General features: G+C 34.3%; 4 protein-coding genes and 1 pseudogene across 4 annotated transcripts; 3 read left to right on the forward strand and 2 right to left on the reverse strand.

Annotated features, from left to right (window-relative positions):
• The first annotated feature begins 332 nt into the window (after positions 1–332).
• On the forward strand, positions 333–5,649 carry LOC137832344 (tubby-like F-box protein 3). The gene is made up of 6 exons (XM_068640463.2): positions 333–1,105; positions 3,262–3,349; positions 3,461–3,590; positions 3,680–3,859; positions 4,046–4,530; positions 5,106–5,649. The coding sequence occupies exons 1-5, from the start codon at positions 824–826 to the stop codon at positions 4,515–4,517; spliced, it is 1,152 nt and encodes a 383-aa protein (XP_068496564.1). The 5' UTR covers positions 333–823; the 3' UTR covers positions 4,518–4,530; positions 5,106–5,649.
• Positions 5,650–7,098: 1,449 nt separating this feature from the next.
• On the reverse strand, positions 7,099–10,128 carry BMY3 (beta-amylase 3). The gene is made up of 3 exons (XM_068640464.2): positions 9,465–10,128; positions 8,345–8,830; positions 7,099–8,240 (listed from the first exon to the last, which is right to left on the reverse strand). Exons 1-3 carry the CDS (start codon positions 9,696–9,698, stop codon positions 7,362–7,364), a joined length of 1,599 nt encoding a protein of 532 aa, XP_068496565.1. The 5' UTR covers positions 9,699–10,128; the 3' UTR covers positions 7,099–7,361.
• A 3,826-nt stretch (positions 10,129–13,954) lies between these two features.
• LOC150027370 (uncharacterized) lies at positions 13,955–14,613 on the forward strand (annotated as a pseudogene).
• A 782-nt stretch (positions 14,614–15,395) lies between these two features.
• Positions 15,396–20,893, reverse strand: LOC137832346 (putative serine/threonine-protein kinase At1g54610). The gene is made up of 7 exons (XM_068640465.2): positions 19,892–20,893; positions 19,232–19,516; positions 18,803–19,120; positions 18,392–18,619; positions 16,729–16,829; positions 16,324–16,435; positions 15,396–16,101 (listed from the first exon to the last, which is right to left on the reverse strand). Exons 1-7 carry the CDS (start codon positions 20,228–20,230, stop codon positions 15,850–15,852), a joined length of 1,635 nt encoding a protein of 544 aa, XP_068496566.1. The 5' UTR covers positions 20,231–20,893; the 3' UTR covers positions 15,396–15,849.
• Positions 20,894–22,551: 1,658 nt separating this feature from the next.
• LOC137832347 (uncharacterized) lies at positions 22,552–25,410 on the forward strand. The gene is made up of 8 exons (XM_068640467.2): positions 22,552–22,881; positions 23,117–23,289; positions 23,384–23,477; positions 23,919–24,029; positions 24,139–24,228; positions 24,565–24,650; positions 24,819–24,883; positions 25,091–25,410. The coding sequence occupies exons 1-8, from the start codon at positions 22,636–22,638 to the stop codon at positions 25,195–25,197; spliced, it is 972 nt and encodes a 323-aa protein (XP_068496568.2). The 5' UTR covers positions 22,552–22,635; the 3' UTR covers positions 25,198–25,410.
• The last annotated feature ends 255 nt before the right edge of the window (positions 25,411–25,665 follow it).

Here is a 25,665-nt window from a genome sequence, read left to right on the forward strand (position 1 = left end):
TAACAAACACTCACTACGATAAACATTGATCCATGAACCGGTTTTATGAATTTAAATTAGAATTAAAGTCTTTGTAATAAATATTGTTACACTTCCACATGATTAAGTTCAAACAAATTGAATATTTAAGAGTTACATTTCCTTTATCAACTAATAAATAGTTTTACAATGTAGATGAATGAGATTTGTTGGTGGAGTGTTGTATTTACCCTACATTGAATGAGAAGAACAAAAATTAACCTTTCAACCAAATCATCATCATTATCATTGTGTTTTTCTCCATTGCTAAGACCAATTTACCAAAAAGCCCCAAAAACACTCTCACCACCACCACCACCACCAAACAATTATTACCTACCATAGCATGTGGCCAACACTCCTCTCTCTATATTGCTACCCATTGTTCTCTTCTCTTCTCTCAGTTAGAACCAACCCTCTCACTAGATCAGATCAGATCAGAGCATAACATAGCATTTCACTTTACTGCATAACCCTTTATCTCCCATCCCTTTTCCTTTCTCTCTCCAAAACAACACAAAAGTACAAAACCACTCACCATTCTCTCTCTTATCAGAATCCCATCTCTCTCCCTTCTGCATCTGTCCTACCCTTTCTCTTATCTTCCCAAACCCACCAAAAAAGAATCAATTTTTTAATCCCCCTGAGAAAAAAAATCCGCCTTTCCCCCTCAATCAACGCAACACGCTTAAATTACTACCCTTCTTCCTTCTCTCTTTTTCTCTCTCACACGCGCGCACTCCTCCTCCTCCTCCTCCTAAAGTCTTTACCTTTTGCGGAATCGGAATCGGAATCGGTGATCTAGATGGGCATAATCAGAAGCATGAGATCGAGGTCGCATCGCGTGGTGCAGGAGCAAGAAGAGTGTGTTGGTGACAGCATGAGACAGAGTTGTTGGGCCAACATGCCCCAAGAGCTTCTCCGAGAGGTTCTCCTGCGAATCGAGGCCTCCGAGGACATGTGGCCGCCGCGGAAGAGTGTTGTCGCCTGCGCCGGCGTGTGCCGCAGCTGGAGACAAATCACCAAAGACATTGTCAAAACACCCGAACTTTCCTCAAAAATCACCTTCCCCATTTCTGTTAAACAGGTTTCTTCACCACCCTTTTTCCCTTCCCTTCAATTTTCTGTGGGATTTGCTCAAAGTTCAATTTTTACTTCATGCACTGCACATAATTTTACACTATTAATTAACCAGAGATCATAGTAGTTGATACCACTTTTTTAAAGATGGTTATTAACTGTGAACCATTTTTACGTATCAGTCTATTTCTAGAGCGTGTTTTAATTTTCAAACCTGTACTTTTGATTTGGTTCCTGAAGTCAAGTGTGTCTTGACTCTGTTAACCAACACATCAGTAAATAGAAATTGGAGTGTAATATGGCCCAAAATGTTCCGGTGGTGAATAATTGCCAGAAATTCTCTTTAGCAACAATTTTTTTTGCATTCGAACTGTTAAAAAAATTCTGACAGTTTTACTGAACAGAATTAGGTCGCAGTTGAGGTAGGAATCAAAACAAAGTTAAGATGTGATTGGATGACATGAGGATCCGATGAGTTACATGTCTGTGATTGGATTACATTAATATAATTACTGCAAAAGTTGATAAACTTACAATAAAATGTTTATGTACAAGTGCATGCATCACTATTTACTTATCTTCAGTTAAATATGTACTCTCTAAAAAAAAAAGTATGCTCGTTTAGTTTTCTATTAATTTTTTTGTTGAGTTGGGAGGGTATTTTGTACTTTTTTGGCGTTGGGATTATTTTATTGATTGGGTTTGGTATTATTCCTCATAGTAGCATGATTGTTTGATTGAGTGCAACGAGGTTTTCTTGTGTTGCCCACTGTTTGGTTTCTTTCTTCCTAACGTTGGTTTTTGTGAAGATTGATTACGATAATCTTGTCTTGATGTTGTGCTGAGTTGTGCTTCGATTGTTTTATGGTTGAAAAAAAATAAAAACATTGATGCAACTCGCCTGTGTCGTGAAGGCAAGGGCGAAGGTAATTGTGAGCTGATGGGTAGAGTTGAACCAATTAACACATTTTTTTTGGGTCTTTCACTTTCACTGTGTGACTCTATTAAATATTATTAACTTCGTTTGTTTGGAATATTAATTAGCTGTTCGTGCATTGCTTCTTTCTTATCTTTTTGTGTGACGTATAGGAATATAGTACATGAATTAAAATATACTGAACCTCCTTGTGAGTATTAAAATTATTGTAATTTTTCAATGTCTTTTTCTGTCCTTTTAATTATCATGACATTTCAATGCTTTTGTTTTTCTCTTCTTTTTCATAAGAGTAGTTTTTGAAAAGTAATTAATGTCAATTTTTAAAATTTTAAATAAAACTGTTATTTACCGCTGATTGTATGGATAATCTGATGTGGGGTTGTTTCAACGTAATTAGTATCTTAAGTTTGAGATCTAAGTATGCAATCCCGTTAAATATTTTGAGGGAAAATTTTGTTCTTCATAGTTGTTCCATCTAACTAGACTAATGGTGAATTGTTTCCGACAGATTCTGTTTTTTGGTGTTTTTTAACAGTATCTCCTGGGAAAAAGAAAATGCTAAATTCCTGCTTATTCTGTATAAATCCCTGGAATGTTCTTTTTATCACAGTGGAAAATTGTGATTTTAGTTGGACCACCATATTTGTGGATATTTTTTGCGTAACACTAGATTCTCTTTTTGCCCCTCCATAACTAGGATTGAATGTTCAATATCACTACTTGGGAGGCAGGGACCACTATGTACTGATGTCAATTTTTTAATTATTATGAAGTTTATATGGCCATTTAGTCACTAATACCTCCCACGACAATTTGAAAGGACCACTCAAAGTGGCATCTGGGTATTGTCACTGTTACTATTGGCATGGCATCCTTAGTGCATCTTACATCGAGCCTTGTTTTCTTATGCTGCTCAGTTGTTCTAATTTAGCTGGGATGTATTATGTTTTGGTTGGGTAGTGGCCATTGTTGTATAATATACTGGCCAATAAGGTCATACTTTTGGGCAGAGTGGGTACCAGAAGGTGCCTCTTTGGTGTGTAATGCTTTGATTTTGTTTATATTTCCCCACTCTCCATGGTATTGCTCTAAAGATTCCCTTGTACACTTGAAAGTCGTGATGCTTGAATATGACTATTGTTCTTGTCTTTTATTATTTATTTCTTCATTGCATTGTTTTCCTCCTCTTGTATTTGACATGTTTTTATCGTGAGTAATTTTGGCAGCCTGGTCCAAGGGAGAATCTCCTCCGGTGCTTTATAAAGCGCAACCGGTCCACCCAAACGTACTATTTGTTTCTCAGTTTAGCCAATAGTGAGTATATAATATAACTTGTGGTTGAATCTTCCTGCTAAAACTTTAGTTTCTTTGTTTTTTCCACCATTTTTAGCTTCTAATCCTAACGGAGTGTGTTCTTCAACTCAGCTCTAGCTGAAGATGGGAAGTTCCTTCTGGCTGCACGCAAGTGCAGACGTCCAACATGCACAGATTATATAATCTCTCTTGATGCAGATGATATGTCAAAGGGAAGCAACTCCTATGTTGGGAAACTAAGGTGTGATGTAATTCGACATTGTGGCCATTTTTGTTGTCTTTGTTTATCAGTGCATTGACTTACATATTTTTCTTTCCCTTTTTAACCAGATCAAATTTTCTTGGAACAAAGTTCACAATCTATGACAGCCAGCCACCTCATTCAGGTGCAAGGATTATGAAAAGTCGCTCCACAAGGCTGGTGAATCTAAAACAAGTTTCACCTAAGGTCCCTACAGGCAACTATCCAGTGGCCCACATCTCATATGAATTGAATGTGCTAGGCTCCCGGTAAGCTTTACATATTATAAGTAGAGCTTTGTGCATGAAATTAACTAATAGTTCATAGTTGTTATACTTATATCCATAAACTTTTAACCTTCCATTGGTAGATTTTCCTTTGGTGGACATAGATGCTTTGACTTTTAGTTATATTCTTACCATGTGATACTTACAATCTGTATATACCCTGAGCAGGGGGCCTAGGAGAATGCACTGTGTCATGGATTCTATTCCTGCCACTGCAATTGAAGCTGGAGGAGTAGCTCCTACACAAACTGAGTTTTCTCTTAACAACATAGATATGTTTCCTTCATTCCCTTTCTTCCGATCAAAATCAAATCGTGTAGAAAACTCCATGTCTGGACCCCTGGTTGATCAAAGGGATGGGATGCTCGTGTTGAAAAACAAGGCTCCTAGGTGGCATGAGCAACTCCAGTGTTGGTGCTTAAACTTTCATGGCCGGGTGACAATTGCCTCGGTTAAAAACTTTCAGCTGGTGGCTTCTGCAGAAAATGGACCTGCTGGACCAGAGCATGATAAGATTATCCTCCAATTTGGAAAAGTTGGGAAGGATTTGTTTACAATGGATTACCGATACCCTATTTCAGCATTTCAGGCCTTTGCCATGTGCCTCAGCAGCTTTGATACCAAGATTGCTTGTGAATGACATGTTTAAACAGGTATTCATTTGAAAGTTCAATATTCTAAAATTTGACTCAAGCCGGGGAAAAAACATTGATCAATAAAAAGCTCATAATAGAAGCTGCGTGGTGTTTATAGTAATTACATTGTTAGATCACTGAGAAATGACATTTTGGTTTAGCTTACCCTATTGCAGTGTCATGATAGAACTTAAGGCTATATATTTAATGTTGGTCCAAGTAATGAGTTTTCAAAATCTCATGATAAGGAATCAAATAATTGGAAATGTTCAATGGAAAATACAATATTGACATCACATTAGGAACTTAAAAAACTTACTTTATTTTAATCCTTACCATGTTTTGCCTGTAAGTTTTCTGGAGCTGGTGGGAGCCTTATAGTGTATAACCCGGTTTCTATTATCTAATAATGATTGCCATATTCATATGACCATCCTTCTAAATATGTTACCCCTCATGCTGTGTATGTCTATTATGTCTCTATCTAAAATATTGACAATTATATATGAACTCGCATTTTCTGACCAGTGTTTGATTCCATTTTTTGTTTCTTCAGTTTGCAATTGACCATGTTTGATTCTTGTCTATGCCAGCTTCAATCCAGAATACATAGCTATCTCTCTTACTTCTGAGAGAAGTATGGTTTGAACGCACTTGTTGGGAAGCAGAAAGATGAAAAGTGTTTGGTAATATAAGATTGGTTGGAAGGGGTGTTGAACTGAATTTTAAAGATCCATTCAGTTTCTGGGATCACAATTCACCAGCTCTTGAGAAGATACCATGAACTTGGAATGTTATTTGAAACTCCTCCACCCTAACCCCACAAGACAAGACAAAAAGTGCAAAAGTGGAAAATACTTTTCTTCTGTCTCCCGTGTACATAAATGATATTTCTCATTTATTTTTGTCTTTCAACAACTGTTTGGTTGTTTATGGTATTATAGTAGTCTTTTTTAAAACGTGTTCCCCACAAGACATGTTTTGTTTATGGGACAAAACACCATAGCTAGCTTTCAACTTATCCTTTGATTAGAACATGTTGTGTTAGTTGGACTACTTGCAAGAACACGAGCAAACAACTTGTTATGTGCAACTCCTTTCCTTCCGTAATCCACTCTGAAAATTCTCTTTCCAAAACTGTAGTAACACAATGTTCTAATAGTGCATCTCACGATGAATAATTCATTCCCACATAGGTATTTACAAATTAAAACCGCTATGTGCTAAACACAAGTTTTACATACTCTGTTTGGAAGTCTTGCTTAAAAGCTGTACAAGCCACACATGGGTAGAGAAGTTACTTTTAAAATATTTGAGCCAAAAATTACTATTCCAAGTAAAAGTTTTGTTGTAATATATAGTTAAATTTTTCTTTTGATGTAGATTTCTGTATATTATTATACTGTAAACTTTTTTTTCCTATAAAAGGCATAGTCTACAAGCAGTGGAAGATTTATTAGTTAAGATTGTGAAATAAGGTGAATTTGAGAGTAGTATTTTATTCTGTGATAAATTGTGATGATTTTACATAAAAAGAAAGAAAAATAAATGTTTTGGCTGCGATGAATGGAACTTGATACTTTGAATATGCATTTTATTCAATCTAACTGAACAGAACACCTTGAAAGAGAAGAGTGGCATTGGGAAAATAAAATAATTTTAACTGCAAAAAGATCATATTTTTATTTTTTAATTCATAAATAAAATAATTTTAATTTACGAAAAAAAAAACAACTCTTATAAGTTGCTAAAATTCCACGAAGTTCAAAGGGCACATATCATCATGTAGGTTATCTACCTCGAGCCTAAACAAAGACCCAACAATACATGATCTTTCAGAAAAACCTATACCAACAGCATTTGGAAAGATATTAATATAAATATATATCATATTAGACAAAATATTAATTGCTGTAAAAAAATTTACTTTAAAAATTTGATTAAGGGAAACAAGATTATTTCTTACACTTAACATAAGTACTTTATTTTCATAGAATGAGATAGATGTAAATGATTTGTTAGTTATTTTTACTGATAAACTAATGGAAAAACAGGACCTTTCTAGCTGGTGGTGGATTATGAGAAGAAAGATTCTAAATGATTTTTTAATGTTGTGTCTTTGTGCTCGATATCGACATCACATATGACACATGTTTCAAATGTTTTTCTAAAAGTGTTGAATTTGAAAAACAAGTCTTTACATCTTTCATACAATGACTTTTTTAAGAAGTTGGAAAGACACTTACGTAAGTTTTTATTTTTATTTTAAATAAAAAAAAAGTCTATTTTACATTTATATTTGGTTTTCCCTTTCTCTATTTAAAGTTTTCTTCATATGAATCTAATTTGAGATGCATATTTGGTTTTCCCCTTATTTAAATTTTTCTTTGGATGAATCTAAATGTGAAAGTTGTATAATTCATTCATATTAATGCTTAAAATGTATTTTCCATTAATTTTTCACGTTTGAAACACTTATCTTTAAGCAACATTACTTAAGAGGTACTGAAGACATTTGATATCTTTCACAATTATCTAAAATTCTAATAAACTGATATCTTGAAAGGAGATGTTTAAAACAAATGGTTATGAAGCTAAGTAGTAATATTAACATAAATGTGCACATGAGCACAAATGACAAAAGGGTAATCTTTGCCACCCACCTTAGCTACATTATAAGGAATAACCATAAGGTCTCTGTTTGAGGATAAACCAGGAAAATGGATCCTCTGATATGATCATTGTGCTTACAAAATAAACATTCCTCAATCTCATCCCATGCACTGTGATGCAAGGGGTATAACTGATTGTTATATACATGATTATCCTACATTACAAATTTACAACCATTAGGCTGCTTGCATGCTCACACTTGATTCATGGCTCAAAACCGTGGATTCGGCACCTTCCTCCTCCTCGGTTGGTAGATCATCGGAATGCAATTCTGGTTGCTTAAGGCTCCGGACAAACTCAGTGAACAAAGGAAAATGCTCTGGAGAAAAGAAAGATGCCCCCATTCGGTGATATGTGAACAAGTCCAATACATTATCTCCAGCTAAGTTCTTCTTAATTTGTGCAAACCCCCCCGAAACACCAGACTCGGAGGAATTTTGACCTGAAACCTTCACCTCATGCTTTCTGCAAGCTGCCATGATTTGAGCAAGTAGCAACTGAGGGCTAGAATGGTTTTCCTTAGGTTGTTTCGCATCAGAAAGGTCCATGCCGGGAAGTATCATTTTGCACGAGTTCTTAGCAAACATCTGTGCAACTGGTTCATAGCCATCCTTGTTGGCTGTGTTATAGAACCCTGCGGTTAGCTCTGAAGGATGAGATCGAGTTCCGTACCAAGAGTGCATAAGTGGGATTCTTCCATATATTGTCAGTCCAGAGTCACCAAAAGTAGAAGATGCCAATGATAGAAGGCAGTCTCCATGAGCTATGAGCTGATTGGAATACCATGAGAGGAAGAAGTCCCCATATGTGGACTCCCAAGATGCTCCATCCTTAAAGAAGCCACTGGAGTATGGGGACTGGTGATAGGTAGGTGCATCATGTGGACCACCAAGCCCCCACAAAGGATTTCCAGATGCTTCAGCATGTTGCTTGAGAAAGCTAAGCATGTTTTGGTCATAACACTGGAATTCCCCAGCTCCTTCAGTTTTGCTAGGTAGTTGATGATGAGAAGGATAACGTAACTCACCATCTGGTCCTAAACCCATGGAAATGCTCTGCAATATGGCAACAAATGAGGAAATTGTCAGTCATGTATATTCTGAATGAAAGAGCATGTTACTATTGGCATACATCTGGTTCTGGAATCCAAAAGATTTACCGTAATCGTAGAGCCCATGAATGGAGAGAATGAAGACTTGAAGCTCTCACAGAAACTCTGGTACACTTGGATTGGTGTCTTTCCATCAAGCACAGGAAGATTATCAACTGCCAGGGATAGACATTCTTTATAATGCTGTCCTGACTTATCTGTGAAGAAAATATTGGGTTGGGATTCACCAATCTGGGATACCCATTTAGGTAGGGGGATATTTGGCCTTTTAGACCCATGAAAGCAAAGAGACACATGGAGCTTGAGACCCACTTTCTGGACCATCTCAGCAATAGCAAGATAGCCTGACCAGTCATATTCTCCCATGGTTTCTTTTTCCACAATTCCCCACCATATAGGGAGCTCAACACCTTCAACTCCTAAGAGCTTCAAAGCTTTTAGGCCTGCTGCAATGGCTCTAGCATGGTTTATTGAATTGCAATCATAAGAAACTGCATCTAGGGGCAGCCCCACAAATAATCTAACACCATCTACCTGCAACATATTATTTTAAACATGTCAAATACTTTCTAATGCCTCCAGCTTGACATTATATAACAAAACTAAGTGTACTTTTCTACCTAACATGTATTATAGCTGCATGAGATTCGAATGAAGTAGAATAATAAATTGTTACTAAGACAGATGCAGCACCTAGCACTGACATCTAGAATTTAGAAAACCTCTAGCATGTAAACCCCCTTCAGATGCTAACCAAGGAAAAAATAACTCATCTCTTTTAACAGTGATGATTAGGTTATGCATTATTAAGGAAATTTCCCAGGAAGAATGACAAGGATCAGGATTTATTTTTTCCAAAATACCACTTCCAAGACAAAAAGGGAAAACTACACAAATTCACCAGATGATAAATTCAAGGATTGATTTCATTGTTTACCCCAACTATGTAACTGAACAAAATAATTCAGAAATCCTTGATATTTTCATGTAATTTAAATTTTAACAGACAAAAAGTTCAAGTCAAACTAATTACAAAAACAATCATTAATTAATTAATTAATTAACCGTTTCCTTCAGAAACAGGAAACGAACACAAAATAAAATTCCCAATTTCCCCCAGTCTCTCTTCAACCAAACACAACATAGAAAAACAAAACATAAAACTCACCGTTTTGGATTTCGTTCCAGGCCCAGAACGCTTCTGCTCCTCTCTAACGGGTTCAGTCCGAAGAGCCTTCAAAGTGAAGCTTATCCCAGCCTTCTTCCATCGATTATTCTGACCAAAACTAACTCTGTCGCTCAAAACCTTGAAAGTCTTCAAATTACAAAGACCCACTTCCCTAGATGCCAAATCGGAGGCTCCCAGCTTCGCTTGAGAAGTTCCAATCACCGAAACCTCCATAGCCAACAACAACAAGAAGAAGAAGAAGAAGAAAAAGAAAACCGTAATAATCACACCAAAATACTCGTTCACCAAACGAATAAAAAATCTAGTTTTTCAGGATATCTATTTAAGGTTTCCCACTGAATTCGCGGAGAAAATAATGGGATTCAAGGAAAGGAGAGATTTTGAAGATTGCAAATGTAGCTGAGGGCAATATGCATATATAAGGATGTGGAAGCTAAAACGCGCTTTTTCTTTTTCCTTTTTCTTTTGCGACCATTGATTAAACCAAAGAAAAACAAACCTTGCAAAACAGATGCCACGTGTCCACTTGATAGGAGACCAAAGTAGAGCCGCATAATAGTATTGTTGGTTTTTTTTTATATAAAATAAAAAAAAATCAAAATATTAAGGACCCCAAACAAATCATCATCAGTTTACAACTCTTATAAAAGAAGAAACTAACATAAATTAATTTTATAAGTATAAAATAGTTTACTTATGACTTAATTTTTAAAAAGTTATATTAACTTCTGCAAAGAAATAATCTATATATAAACTAATGTTGATTTATGACTATGAAAAAGTTATTTAAATAGAATTTTGATAACATTTGAGATTTGAGTTTTGTATACGAAAGAAATATTATCAGATAAAAATTTACTATAGGTAAATTTTCTTACATAATTAACTTTATATAAAACTTGATAAATTATTTTGAGGCTGTATAAAATAGTACAGAAACATAATAATATTTCTAAAAGATGGTAGATTAGTTGGATAATATTAGATGTGAGGCTAACACACGCAGATTAATATATTATTAAGAAACTTCATTATTAATTTGTGGTCCTTGGTTCTGTATTTGGAATGGTAATATGTTTAAGATAAAATAAAATAAAATAAAAATAGTAGAGAAATGATGTTTGGGAGCAACAGGGGGACATAAAGATTATATTATGTATGCACTTTTAACTGTTGATTGAATATTATTGGCTTAATTAATTATGAGTTTGCAGAGAAAAAATGGGAAGAGGGAATTGGTTGGTTGAAAAGTAGGTATCGGTTGTGGATTGGCATGAAACATAGGGCGATGCTGCGTGTGTGCTGACTCATGTATCGTATTATGTGGTGTGGTTTGGAACATGTCGTGTGGGGTCTTCAGTTTCAGAATCAGATTCACTTGATTGGTCCATGTTTCAGGATCTGCTTCTGTTTCTGCAGTTCTGGTTTTGGATCTCTCCTCCTATATGACTCAGATCAGAGTGGATAAAAGATGCTTTGGTTGCAAGTAGACACAGTATCATTTTATTGGTTAAACAAACATGTACCTTAATATTGCATATGTTGTTGTGTTTGTTTATTTACATATATTTTTATATATTGTGACACAAGTTGAACTAGAATCTTTTACGTGGCCCTTGTAGCTTGCATGCTGGAAATCCTCCTCAGCACCCTCTTGGATTTTGAATTGTGGATGAGGTGAAGGTGATGATGATGATGATGGGAAGTGTACTAGAAACTACTGAGGATAATGGTGATGATCATAGAGATGTATGATTGGGGTGAGTATAGTGATGATGATCTGTTGTGATGAGGTTGTATAAGGTTTTCTAGTTATATGATTTAATTAAGTAACCAAACTGTTATTTATTATTTATGGTTTATACAAACAAAAACTATTTTTTTACATGTATTAGTTAACTGTACTGTCGGATGGTCGAGAGGTTGAATGGCTGACAAGATCAGGTGAACTTGAAAAAAAGCGATAAAATTATGATTAACTATAATTAAGCCACTTTAATCATAAGTTATGATTATATCACGTTTGGACCTTCATCTGAGTTCAAAAGCAGACTCATGACAACTGATGTCTAATACAAAGCTATAAATATCAAAAGAGATCCAATGTCAGAGGTAATTTTTCTGATCCCTAATGTACCTACATATTATACTCGGACTGACTTGAGCGTCGGAGTGCATTTACCCCACCCCGTTCATCTTGGAGGACAAGAAGACACTAAACACCAGAGTCGTGAGAACAAGAAGACGGAGATTGCTGAAACCACTCTAAAAGGAACCCGACCTTGTAAGAACATTAACTACATTAAATTTATTCAAAAATCTCTTTTTTTATAAAATGAAGTAGATAAAATAAAACGGATCCTGTATTTTTTTTATTAAGATTTTATTCTTAATTAAACTTTAAATTAAATCAGTTGTTCTACCTCTTTGATTTTTTTTTTTCATTCCGCTTGAAAATAGTACTTTACAAATAATTTTTTTTGTTGAGAAAAATATGTTTTTTTTGGGTTGTTTTGTCATTTATTTATTTTAATTTGAGTTATCAATTTGCCATTGAAAGTATTATTTAATAAAAGAAAGACAAGGAGAAAGAGATATATGATTTGAATAATTTCCAAAATAAATCTTCATTTTAATCTGTTAGCAAATACAATTTTGATTCTTTTGCAATCTGTTTCATTTTTCCAAATTATGATCATCTATAATAATGAAACAATTTGTGTTTGTGAAATAAGTATAATAGAAATGTGTTAGGGGGACACAAATCCTAAAATAAAACGTACACGCTTATATGAATATTAATCGGTGATAGTTGATAAGAAAAAGGGTTTTTGGCAACAAAATATTGATGAGGTTTAGTTTGTCTTTTTCTTTTTATTTTATTCCAAAATTTATGAGTTTGTGAGGAACAATTACGTTGAGCCGAAAAAATTGAAGAGTGTCTTGTAATTTTCTGACTGCTAAATTGATTGAATCAAAATGATAAACTTGTTTTTTTTTTTTTGTTCCTTTGTTTTTAATCGGTTCATTGAGTACGAGGAAAAAAAGGTTTGAAAAGAAAGGGGTTTTCTCTAAGATTTATTTTATCTCAATTTTACATTAAATACAAAAATTAAAATTAAGCAATAGTATTTAAAAAAGTTGTTTGATATTATATACTGAAAAATATTTAAAAATAAAATAAAATACTTTATGTATAATTGTTTTTCTAAATAATACTTTTGTATAAAATATTTCTGCATTAATTGAAAAATGAATGTTTATTTTGTGAATTATATTGGTTGTGAGAAATGGGATAAGCACATTAAATATTGGACATATTAAAAATATTAAATTAATTAATAAGTGTGATTGTTTTGGACAAGTGTCCGTGATGTGTAGGACATATATTCATAGATACAATTCAAAGCCTGAATCATTCACGTGAAGGCGACATCACTAGACTATGACTTCCACCTCACCACACAATTTTATTTTATTTTTCTTACTTTGCATAAAATATTTTAAGCAATGGTAGATAGCTAAGATTAAAAATCATTTCAATTAATAAAATTATTTTATTTTTCTTACTTTGCCTGAAATATTTTAAGCAATGGTAGATAGTTTAAGATTAGAAATCATTTCAATACGAATAAAATTATTTTATTTTTCTTTCTTTGCCTCCTTTCACAAGTAAAAAATGTTTCTGGAATAAAGTTCACATAAATAAGTAAAGAGTGTTTTTGGAATAGGAAATCCAAAAGACAAAAATTTATTCTAGAATATTCTTTCCATAATAATTTTTTTAATTTATGATTTGGTAAATCCAGAATTAATAAAATAAAATGTGTTCCAAAAAATATGTTTCGGAAAGAACAATCCAGAAGTTATTTTAAAAAAGGGTAAAACAGTCTCCTTCGAAAATGATGGTGCAGTGTTAGGGTGTAGTAAGAAACAGTCTTTTTCTCTCACCTCCATAAATTTTCAAATTTCCAAAAATACTCCTTTACAATATTCCGGATTACGTAATCTGGAAGTCATTTTTTAAATGTGTAATTAGCTTCCGGATTACATAATCCAGAAGCTATTTTTTCAGATCCATGATTACTCTCTGGATTACATAATCCGGAAGTTAAATAAGACTTCCGGATTACATAACATGAAAATACATGTTTCTTCCTGCACCTCCATATCTTCTTCTGGCACCTCCATACACAACATGAAAATACATTTTTATCCTTCTTGTGCCACCCCCAAGAATAACTTTCGGATTATGTAATTCGGAAACGCATTTGAAAAAAGACTTCCGGATTACATAATCCAGAAGTTAAAAAAGACTTCCGAATTATGTAATCTGTAAAGTAATCATGCATTTGAAAAAAGACTTCCGGATTATATAATCCGGAAGGTAATTACAAATTTGAAAAATAACTTCCAGATTATGTAATCCAGAATATTACAGAGGGACATTTTTGGAAATACGAAAATCTATGGAGGTGAGAGAAGAAGGTATGGAGGTGCAGGAAGAAGCAGCCCACTCCAATTGGTAGGTGGTGTGCCAAAACAGTCTTGTAGCAACCAGCAACAGCATACTAAATAGAAACTGTGAAAGCAGCACTCCATTATTAATGCATGCATAGTGAAGTAAGTTAGTGGTGAGTTCCGCACGAAAGTGCAATACATTGCTATTGTTTCTCTTAGAATTGTAAATAGGAAGAAAAGAAAAAGGGTTATAATGTTTAATATTATTTAATGTTAGTTGTTATTGATGGAGTGTAGGCCTTAATGAAGAGAAGAAATATGTTACCAACCAAGAGAATATGATACTACAGAGTCCATTGAAGAAGTTGCCAAGAACCGAAGGTGGTCCAGGACATGAACATGGAAATTCCGGAGGCCCAGGTTCTTCTGGTCGTCTCATTTTTACCTTGCTAGCTGAAGATGAACCAAACACACACACACACTATTTACTATTGTTGAGGATGTCACGAACTTAAAAATGGTCCTAAAGGAAAAGACAGGCTAGGATCTTAGACATTCAGCAAATTATACATAGAAAACCAAAATATTTGATTGGTTGTTGCCATAGTGTTCTGAAAACACTTTAAAGAAAAAGTGGAGTCTAACTGTCACTCAGACACAGCTGATATTCAACCTACCCTTTTTTCTGTAGGGGGAGACACGAATTATAAATGGGAACAAATTTTGGCAATGAATGAAACACTTGTTTGGTATAGAAAAGTTAAGAGATGAGCATGATGATTGATCAAACTTGACGTGGAAGGGCAGCTGAACTCGCCTAGGCACGTTCCTTGTCTCATCCCACACCAACTCAAATAGTGGGCAATGATTTGACCAACGAACCCCACATAAAGGGAAGGGAGGTAGGATGATGAGTTGGGTAAAGGAAAATAAAGCGATTCAAATGTGGAAAAGAAAGTGAGATAGTGTCGGTTGTATCTCTAATGTGACACTCTTGATTTCTCTCCACTGTATATAGATTGTAGATAATCCATCACCGTTTCTTTAATATTGTGTAATTTAGTCGAACAAACCATTACTATTGCATTTTTCATAGTATATAGGTCCAATTCAACATAGATTTAGTGGAGTTCAGAGACTACCATAGACTTTGCTTCATATTTTCAAAAGGAAGTTTGATCTCATATGAAAAAACACAAACTTTAGCAGACAATTCGTTTTCAAAAGGTAGAGAAATTTTCTCATTTAATTCCAATTTTACTTTTAGATTACATACCACGTCCATCCAGTTATTCAAATGCAAACGTAGTAGATATATGATTGATTGATGTTTCTTCCAAAGCACCACCAACTAAATGGAAATATTTTCACTGATACAACCAGAGACCATATCAGTATTCGTTGTCAAATGAGAGAATCACAATTTTTATTTTAAGGTAATAAACAAAATTTGTAATAGGGAATTGTATAAAGAAAACAAAGATCGTAAAGAACGCTGTGTACAAGTACTGCACAGTTCACAGGCTTCTGGATATTAGAAAAAAATGAAAAAAAATAGGGAGAAATATAAATCGAAAACACTGTTCCAAAACCTATTTATTAGGTGTTCACCTAACCTAATTGAACTTTGATAAGAAAAAAAATTCACGATATACAAGAAAGAGAATAAACCTCTGATCATTTGAGAAAGAAATGGGAGCAGGAAAATACAATTTGGTTTACCTCTAATGCCATTGGCTTTAGCAACTGGAGGGCAGACATCATGTCAGCAAGATTTGCAGCTTCATCATGAATACTTCTAAAAAATGATTGGTGTTATACTACAAGAATATTTCTTTGACTCTTAAAGCATTCTTGTTTTTTGAAGTCCTCCTTTGATGAATTTGATGGTATATGATGAGCATCACTTTCCATGTTTCTTCTTTCTCCTTGGTGCGCCCACACTAGAAGAATCTACCAATGGACCGGACCATGTTTGGATATTTGCTTTAGGTTGTGAGAAGTTTGTGGAACTAAATGGAACATCAGGAGGATCAAAAACTGGATCCATGTGATGTGAAGAACCCAGTGGATAGCCTAGAGCTCCATCTTGGTGGGGAGGAGGAAACTTCTCACTCTTGCTCTTGGCATTTGCATGGGTGATCAGCCGCCGTCTCTACAGTAAGAGTTAAACATTAACACAGTTTATTAACAAACTTCCACATAGATTAGTTGCAGACAATTGAAAAAATAAATAAGAAATGGATATTGATGTGTTGTTAAGTTAAAACCTACACCATTGCAGCTAATTGATAATTATCAATTCATCACTTAATCATAACTCAAGCAAAGCAATAAGAAATACTAGCTGGAGAGAGATGAGCCTTATCAAACATACATCAATATTTGCTTGCAGTTCAGCATTGGCCTCTGGCACTGGAATTCCCCGTCGCTCACGTGGACGAGATTTCTTGACACCATCAACATTAGCTTTACCAGCTGCTCTCAATCTACAAGATGACATTGAAATTAAATACTGATTTTTGTGCATTCTATTGTCTTACAAAAAATATATATCTTCTGCTCCCTCAAATATCACGAGGCAGAGCAAGTAAAGATGGAGTGTTATTAAATATGTGTTCAAGTTGTATAGATGCCTAGTAACCTCAATTATAGAAAGAAAAATGAAGATGGTCAAGACCTAACCAACATGCTTGCATTTTGGTAAACTTTTATGAAAATAAGGGTTTTTATCAACTGTGGATGAAATTATCACTTAGATGCCAAAAGTAATTTAAGTGACCTTCTAGCTTCTTCATCCCGTAGCTTTGCATCCATCTCCTTGCTGGGAGGATATTTTGGAAGGCTAGAAGGGTCACAGGCATATGGCTTTGTTGTAAAGAACTGCAAAAAGAGAACCAAATAACATTAAATTAGGGTCATTATATTCAATTACAGAAACACTTTAAGGATCACTAGCACAAATTTATTCGTCTAAAATTATAAACTTTATACAATTGAATTGACAGTACATAGCACTCTAATTATTGCTGTCATTTCCTGTGACAAGGAAGTAACCCCCTTTCTAATGCAGTATGGAGATAAAAAATAAAAAACAGTTGTTCGGGGGGTGTCAACTCAACACTCCACTGATTGAAGTGTAGTTCAGCAGTCAGACATCAAAATGTTAATTTTAGTATACCATGATTTCCAAACCAAGTTTTACATAATCAATAATCATTGTTTAACAACCAAAAACAAAGGAAACTCAGAAAGTTAAATAATCTCGCTTACAAGTGCATAGGAATATATGTTATAGAAATAAAACTATAGTTGCTAGTTTTATGGTATAATCAAAGCAAAAGTGATCCATTCTATTAAAGTAAGCTTGAGTTAGATAAGGATTCTACACCCCAGGTTTGGTAAATTAGTACACAAGCACAACAGACGGACACAGGAAACTAGAGCAAATCAGGAGGTTGAGTGGTTCAAAACCAGGATTAGAGAGAAGTCGAAGCTTGTTACTAAGGAAGCAAATTCATTTTGAGAGGAAATTGTGAATCCTATAATTCACCAGTTTATGACATTGCTAAGCCATTCTTCAATACTTTTGGAATATTATACTCTAACTACTAACTAGACCGAATGACAAATCAATAACAGAATGGAACTACCTAGAACATGAACACTACACAACTTTCAGAGTTTAAGTTGAACATAAACCTCAGTGCATGGCTAAATAAGTAATTTGGACTGCAAGTAGAATCTGGAAGATTCTTTTGTTTCTTTGTTCAAAATTTCCAAAATCATACACTTACAAGACTAAATTTTTCATAAAACCATGTAACACATGTTCGGGAAAGAAGATAGTTATGGAGCAAAATTACAGAGCTTCCAGTATTATGACACTCATAACATGAGTGTTAATTAAACAATTAGCAGAAAGATGCGCATAGAGCACTCTATGCTGCATTTGGGTGGTGCATAGCTTTAACGGGCATGACTAAAAGGTATGTTGAAGGCTTGGGTAGCTTCTTTGAATATGTTTTCTCATTATTTTGTTGATTCTTATTCGTTCTCTTGATAAGGTGTATTCCTTTCTTTGAAAGTGATAAGGTGTGCTCCTATATCTCCCTTCTATTAATTTTTTTTCCATTTGTCTTAATAAATTTCTTCTTTCTCGATAGTATGTTTAGGGTTTTGTTCTAGCTAAGAGTAACAAGAAAAACATGTTAAGAAAAAGAATGAGCAATATGGAAAGGAAGAAAAACAACCCAACGTATCTAAGAAGGCCTCTATTGGTATATTATGGAATAAATACTCATGGTTCTATTCTAGCATTGGAATATAAATATGACAAAAGGTGTGCTGTTATAAAGTTCTAGCATGCCCTTAGAAGAAGAAAAATTATAAAAGCATAAGAAATTAGGTGACTTTACAACATTTACGTAATTCAATTATCTTACTTCACTATGCAATGCAGCAGTGGCAGTCAAACGTTCATCTGGATCAATTGAGAGAAGGGTGTCAATAAGTGGCAGGGATGATGGAGGAAAATCTTTAAATGTCTCTGCAATACTTCTCTTGTATGACTGCTGGGGCTTAAAAATGGTAGCATGAGGCAACTTTGATTTCTTCCAATATTCATCAGAAGGAGAACCGCATAGCTTAAATATCTTGTGTAGTTGTTCTACCTACAACGTATGAAGCATGCTAACTATATTAGTAAAATCCTAAGCACAAATTTCACAAACAAGTAGCAGAAATTGAGAAGCCTTGGACAATAAATCTTGCACATAGACTAGTGAACTGAACGCATTATGCATTCAGAAGATGTAATAACAGACCCTGTATAATCTATCCATCATAAAGATTACCTCCGTTCGACCAGGCATAATAGGCTTTCCAGCCAATAATTCAGCAAGAATGCAGCCAGCACTCCAGAGGTCCACGCCTACACTATATTCAGTGGCCCCGAGAAGAAGTTCTGGAGGTCGATACCATAATGTAACCACTCTACTAGTCATAGGGTGCTTGTGATTAGGATCATAGAAGGAAGCTAATCCAAAATCAGCAATCCTAAGTGTTCCGTCATTATCAATAAGAAGGTTTGACCCCTTTATATCACGATGCAGGACATGACGGTTGTGACAGTGCTCCAGTCCCGAAAATAGCTGATGCATATAACATTTTACCTAAAATACCCAGATACAAACAAATAATAAGGTCCAGCTCAAGTAGTAACCAGAAAATGTAAAAGACTTTTGAATCATATATTTTAAAACTACAGATAAACACACCAATACCTGAGATTCTGTGAACTTAATTGCCGGGTTTGTGGCAAGTCCAGCCAGATCATGCACCATGTATTCAAATACAAGATATAAACTGCACGACATTCTAGAAGTCACTAAGCCTTCAAGTTTGATGACATTGGGATGATCTAGACGACGGAGAATCAAAATCTCCCTGGCCATGAACTTCACACTTTCAGGCTCTAAATTGTCAAAACGGACCTTCTTTAGGGCAACAATTTTTCCCGTCAAAGAATCCCTAGCTTTGTAAACATTGCTGTATGTACCTTGCCCGATCTGATTGAAAGATAGCAAAATCAACAAGAGATTTAATATTTGTGAGGCAAGTAGCCAGGAGAAATAACTTTTACACGATTTGTTGGAAGGTTTTTCAATTTACAAATCCCAACCCCCAGAAAAAAGGCTAAACTCCAAATTACTACTTTAGCAGTTGCCCTTGTTTGCATAAAAATAACCAAACAACATCAACCAAAAACCCTTCTTAAGTGCGAAATTCCTCATACTATGTTAAAACAGAAAAGAGAAACACAATAACATCAACACCTCCATTGAAGGAAAAATGCAATGGAGAACATAAGAAGAGCTAGCACATTGTCAAAAATCAAATCCAGACAGCAAGACCATATTGAGTGAGTCCAAGATGTTCTTTACCTTATCAAGCTTCTCAAAGGTGTCAGCTCTCCGAGGCGTCAATCCGTTGATGGCTTCACCAGCAACCTTAGAGAGCCAAGAAGGCCACCCTGCTGCAACCTGCTCACCATGAACATGGTTAGGTGGGTTGCTCAACCTCGGATTCGGCTTCGGCTTCGAAGATCGCCTCCTCTCTCCCCTTGCCCTTGTCCTCTTCTCTTCTCTTCCACCCTCCTTCTCCTTCTCTTTCTCAATGTTCTCATTCTCAACAACCTCTGCTCTACCCACCTCAGCTTTTGCCTCTCTCACTTCCTCTCTCCTCTCCTCCCTCGAAGACTCTCTCCCAAACGCACACCCCATCTCTCAAAATTTCTCATTTACTCTCCCCCCACTACCACCAGCCACATTTTTCCTCACTTTCTCGCCATCCAAACACCCCCCACAACCACTCACCCCTCCAAAACCCTAATCATAAATCTTGAAAAGCTAGACTGTGCAAGCAAACGCTAATTCTAAAGACCCTAACTTTGGCAGACAAAAGCGAGATAGCAATGATTTGGAGACACCCCACAATTTGTGGTGCAGTCAAAGAAAACAAAACCACTGTTTCTTTTTCCCCCCCTAGGGTGGTCTTTTTAAAATTTTCTTTCTCCCTTTGGTACTGTGATGTGGAGGAAGATCAAAGTTGAACAGAAACAGTTGAACTTGAGTCTTACCAGATTCAAAGATCAGTGAAAAGAAAAGAATGTTTTAGAGAGAGAAAGAGAGAAAAAGATGTGAGAGTGGATCTTCCTTCCTTTTCAACTTCTCTCTCATACCCATGATGGTTTCTGTATTTATTTTGACTAAAAGAAGGACCAAAAGGTTAGTAAAGACCTCTGTACCTATAATAACCCAGTTATGGGTGAGGTGTGTCAATGTCTCTATGCCCTAAGTTTTTTTTTCCATTCTTTTTAACCCTTTTAGTACTGTGTTTTATCAAGTTGAAGAAGCTTCCATGATAGTGTCCAATCAAAGCAAGACACAGAATTCAGGTTCAAGTACCATGAAGATGTTTGTGTCAATTAATAATTAACTTTGATAGTGGTTAATTAACGAATTTATCTGTTGCATACAGTAAAATATAAAATAAAAATATTATTGGTGGTGTGCATGTAAAAGTGATGATCAGTTGCTAAATAAACTTGCTATGTACTTACATTTTATCTTATTTTTGTGCCTGTTTTGGTGGTTTATAACTTGGAGGTTTGAACATTGCTTTCAGAAAGAAAATGGGATTGAGAAGTTGGTCAAGATTTATGATAAAAATAAAGGAAGATCAAAGCATGTGCTTAATAATAGTACCAACAAATACTATAATATATTTCTAGCTGCACCAATCATTTTTTCTTTTAATTTTTATATCAGTACTATAATGAGAAAGACCTTATTATACAAAAATGTAGGTACCTTTTTAAAGATAATTTATTTTATATTGAAATGACAACATCATTAAATTTATTTTTTACATTGTATGGATTGAATTATAAGATCATTTCTAAACTAGATGTTAATTTTGGATGTTAAATAATTTTTTTTCATATTTTATTTATTTGTTTAATTAAATCAAATTTGTAAGACAAATTTATAAGTCAAAATATCTTAAAATAAATTTAGAAGTCAACGTCGCATAAATATCTTAAAATAAATTAATTTTGTTAGGTGGAACTCTACGTGTGTCCTGTGTAGTGATTGTTTTCCCAAGAAAACGTTGTTTATTTTATCTGTTATTTTTAAAATTTTAATGTAATATATTTTTTCAATTATACCATTATATTTTTACTATGGATTGATAAACACTTTAGAAAATAAAACTGAAAAAGATAAAATGAATAATTTATTTAAAATTACATTAAAAGTATAAGAATTAAATCTTTTTCGTGGGAGTGTGAAAGAGTTTAGTGGTGTTTTTTCTGTATTTCTTGAAGATTAGATTGCTATGATTGCTAAGTTTTATTGAATTATACATACTATGGAGGGAACCTTAATAAGTTTGCTAATTTAGGATTTATTCATAAATGTATAATAGGCGTTCATCTAATCTGTTTTTAGAATTCTTTATAAAGAGATATAGTCTATCTATGTATCGTTTTTGTTAGCATATGAGTTTTGATCTAATTTTCCATATTTTATTTATTTTTTTAATAATATTTTTTCATATGATGACAGATGATTATTGTTATTTGAGGTATCAATCTAACTGAGATGTCAAGTTGCATAATGATTCTTAACATTAAAGCTTTTATAAAAAAAAAATATTTTCACTTGATTTAGATGGAAGAAGCTTAAACAAATATGCATACGGAAGAAGTTTTTGTGCCAATAAGAACGTGTAATTATAATTTCTTTAATTACGCATCTAATAATCCACCCACCATGAAAATGAAAACTCCTACATCCACCCACCATTGCTTTCACTCATATATTTTTTTCTTTTTTACTAATATATATATATATATATATATATATATATATATATAGCTGTCTCAATTACTAATTTTGAAACAGATTATTTTGAAATGGTATCTTAATTATTTTTTTACTAAAACAGTCTTAATTATTTTACAGTAAATATTATAAACTAATAAGAGAAATTGAGTTTTGTAGAAAATGAAAAGAGTGTGAATGAATGAGAGTGAGAAGTGTGTTAACTTAGGGTGAAAGAGAAGCAAGAATATGAACTGGTCCCTCACACCATTCTCACAATCATATCATCAAATCAATCAATGCATTTGATTTTATCAAATCATTTCACTCCCATGCAGTTGCACCATACGCTAAAACTGACACCTCACCACCACCACTCCTTATCTATATTCGCCGCGCCTCTCACCCTAACCACCACCACCACCACCATGGCCACCCATTTCCAACTCTCCGAAGCTTCTCCTTCTCTTCCAATTTCACCGCACCGCCTCTTAATCGTCGGTCCAGGCATTCTTGGTCGTTTGGTCGCCCAAATTTGGCGCCAGGTTATCACTGACGTTCGGACTATCTAGATTTTGGTGCAAATATTTCCGGTTAACAATAAACTTACAATTTTATTGAGTTTAAGAGTAATTTAATGGTGAATTTCAGATTTTTTTTATTAATTTATGTCGGTTCAGAAACTAATATGACAATATCTTCAAGTTTAGAAAGCAAGATGATTGTGTATTCTGATATATTCATGAGTGTATGGACAATAACATGTGTTTGTTGAAGCAGGAATATCCAGGTTGTGAAGTTTATGGACAAACAGCAACCAATAATCATCATGAGGAATTGTCTAAAATTGGTGTTAATCCGTCTTTGAAATGGACCAAAGACTCACACAAATTTCCCTATGTCATTTTCTGTGCCCCGCCTTACCAATCCTCAGATTATCTTGGTGATCTTAGGTTAGCAATCTTGTCATTGAAATGGGTATTATTATTTATGTTTACGAGTTGTTGTTTTCTTCTGAACTTATGTGGTGGACTGTCTACCAATCAGGCTGGCTGCATCATGCTGGAATGGTGAAGGTTCTTTGCTGTTTACATCAAGCTCTGCTCCTTATGATTGTAACGATAATGGATTGTGTGATGAGGTTGGTCGAAAAATTTCTTTGTTTGATCGTTGTCTCACTCTTTTATAGCTTAATTTGTGCCATTGATCCTCATATTTAGAAGCATAACATTACGGAAGACAAAAACTAGTGCTCTCTGTAACACATCACTTGTTTTCCTCCTCTTTAGACGCTTAACATTGTAGAAGAGAAATGTGAACATGCTCCGTGACACATCATTTGTTTTCCCCATCTTCAAATGCACTACATTATAGGAGAAAAATGCTAACACACTCTCTACTACATCACTTGTTTCCCTCATCATTAAGTGCATAACATTGTAGAAGAGAAATGCTAACACTCTGTAACACTTATAGAGTGCTTTACAGTGAATGTTGTGGAACTCCTTGTTTTCCATGTTTTAGGCACGGTTGCGTCAACAATATATCTTGTTCATGAGGCTAGATATTTTTTTATGTGCAGGATAGTCCAGTGGTGCCTATAGGGAGGAGCCCTAGGACTGATGTCCTTCTAAAAGCTGAAAAAATAGTTCTGGAGTTTGGTGGTTCTGTTTTAAGACTGTCTGGACTTTATATATCCTTTTTAGAATTCTGTTTACCAGGGTTCTAATTACCCATACGTGCTTATTTCTTTGTTATGTTTATGTCTATTGTCTGCTTCCAACCTTAACATTATTTTAAACAAAGTAGATAAAGGTCCACATATTTATTGGTTAGAGAAGGGGATTGTTGAATCTCGCCCTGATCACATCCTGAATCTAATTCATTATGAGGTCAGAATTTCGGTACATCTTATTTTTTCTGTAAATTAACATGATAGTGGTTTTCTTTTATCTATATTCCCAAATTTGCATTTTTAATTTATTTGAACATATATCGAGTCATTAAGGTATTGAAGTTCATCGTATCTGGGTTTATCATCTAAGCCAATGGATGTTTCATTCACGTGCTTTCTCTTTTCCCATCACACTTACATCTTTTGTTTCATATGAGACCAATTTGAGTCCCTTAACAAAGTAAAACATTGCATTTTCTTATCTTCTTATGGTCATTCAGTATTCGTTAATATGGAAAGTTGAATAGGTTGTTTGATGTGCTTTTCGAACCAGGATGCAGCTTCCCTCGCAGTTGCAATTTTGAAGAAACAATTTCGTGGGCGGATTTTCTTGGGTTGTGATAATCATCCCTTATCCAGGTTACATTACATGCTATCCCTTGAGTATGCAACTAATATCATGGAGACTCTAATTGCTTCTTCGTATCTGAGATTTGTTCCTGACCTTTGCAATTGCCCTGTGTTAGGTAGCGATGCCAACATATGTTCCTTTCTCTCCCTGACCCTTTCTAAATGTTGTGTTGTCAGGCAAGAAGTGATGGATCTAGTTTACAAAAGTGGGAAATTTCCTAAAAAGTTTGAGAAATTTACAGGTAAATAAATAACTACTCTTTTTTGTTGTAAATGGTTGATTTAAGATTGAAAACCAGTAGTAGATTAACGAACCATATAATCTTTGCATGAATACACAAATGGTAGTCATGAAGACCTGTTTTTCTAACTATTTTTAGCTGATATGCTGTCACTATGTCACTCATCATTGTCAAAGCATTTTTAGCCTTTGTATATTTTCTTTGCAGGAAGTGATGATCCTCTAGGCAAGAGATTAAACAACTCCAAAACGCGCCAGGAAGTAGGTTGGGAGCCAAAGTACTCTAGCTTTGCTCATTTCCTTGAGACCATTTGATTCATCACCTATGAAGCATAGACATGGATACTGTTGACACTGGCACGGGTTACGGTTAAAATACAAATTATAGGACACCAGACACAATATATATTAATATATTTTTGTAATCTGAAAAAATCAAGACAAATATTCATAAAATAAAAAATATAATTAAATCATAATATTTAATTTTTATTATTCATCCTAATTGAAAAATACAATTTCTGGTAATTAACAATATGAATAATTTGATTGTCATTCATAAAAAAAACATCTCTATAATATTCTATAATTTAATTTCCTCTTTTGTTTGAGGAATTTCCTCCTACATTGTGATTTAAAAAAAAGCTTAGTCGAATAGTTATATTATAAAAGAATAAATAAATTTATTGTTTATACCAATTAACAATAGAGATTTTCTTAAATGTTTTTGTTATATATCTTTTTACTACTTTTATTTATTTTTTCCATCTTTATATTCATTAA

The sequence above is a fragment of the Phaseolus vulgaris genome, chromosome 6, assembly GCF_051622355.1.
Source record: "Phaseolus vulgaris cultivar YP4 chromosome 6, ASM5162235v1, whole genome shotgun sequence".
In the NCBI taxonomy this organism is placed as follows: Eukaryota; Viridiplantae; Streptophyta; class Magnoliopsida; order Fabales; family Fabaceae; genus Phaseolus; species Phaseolus vulgaris.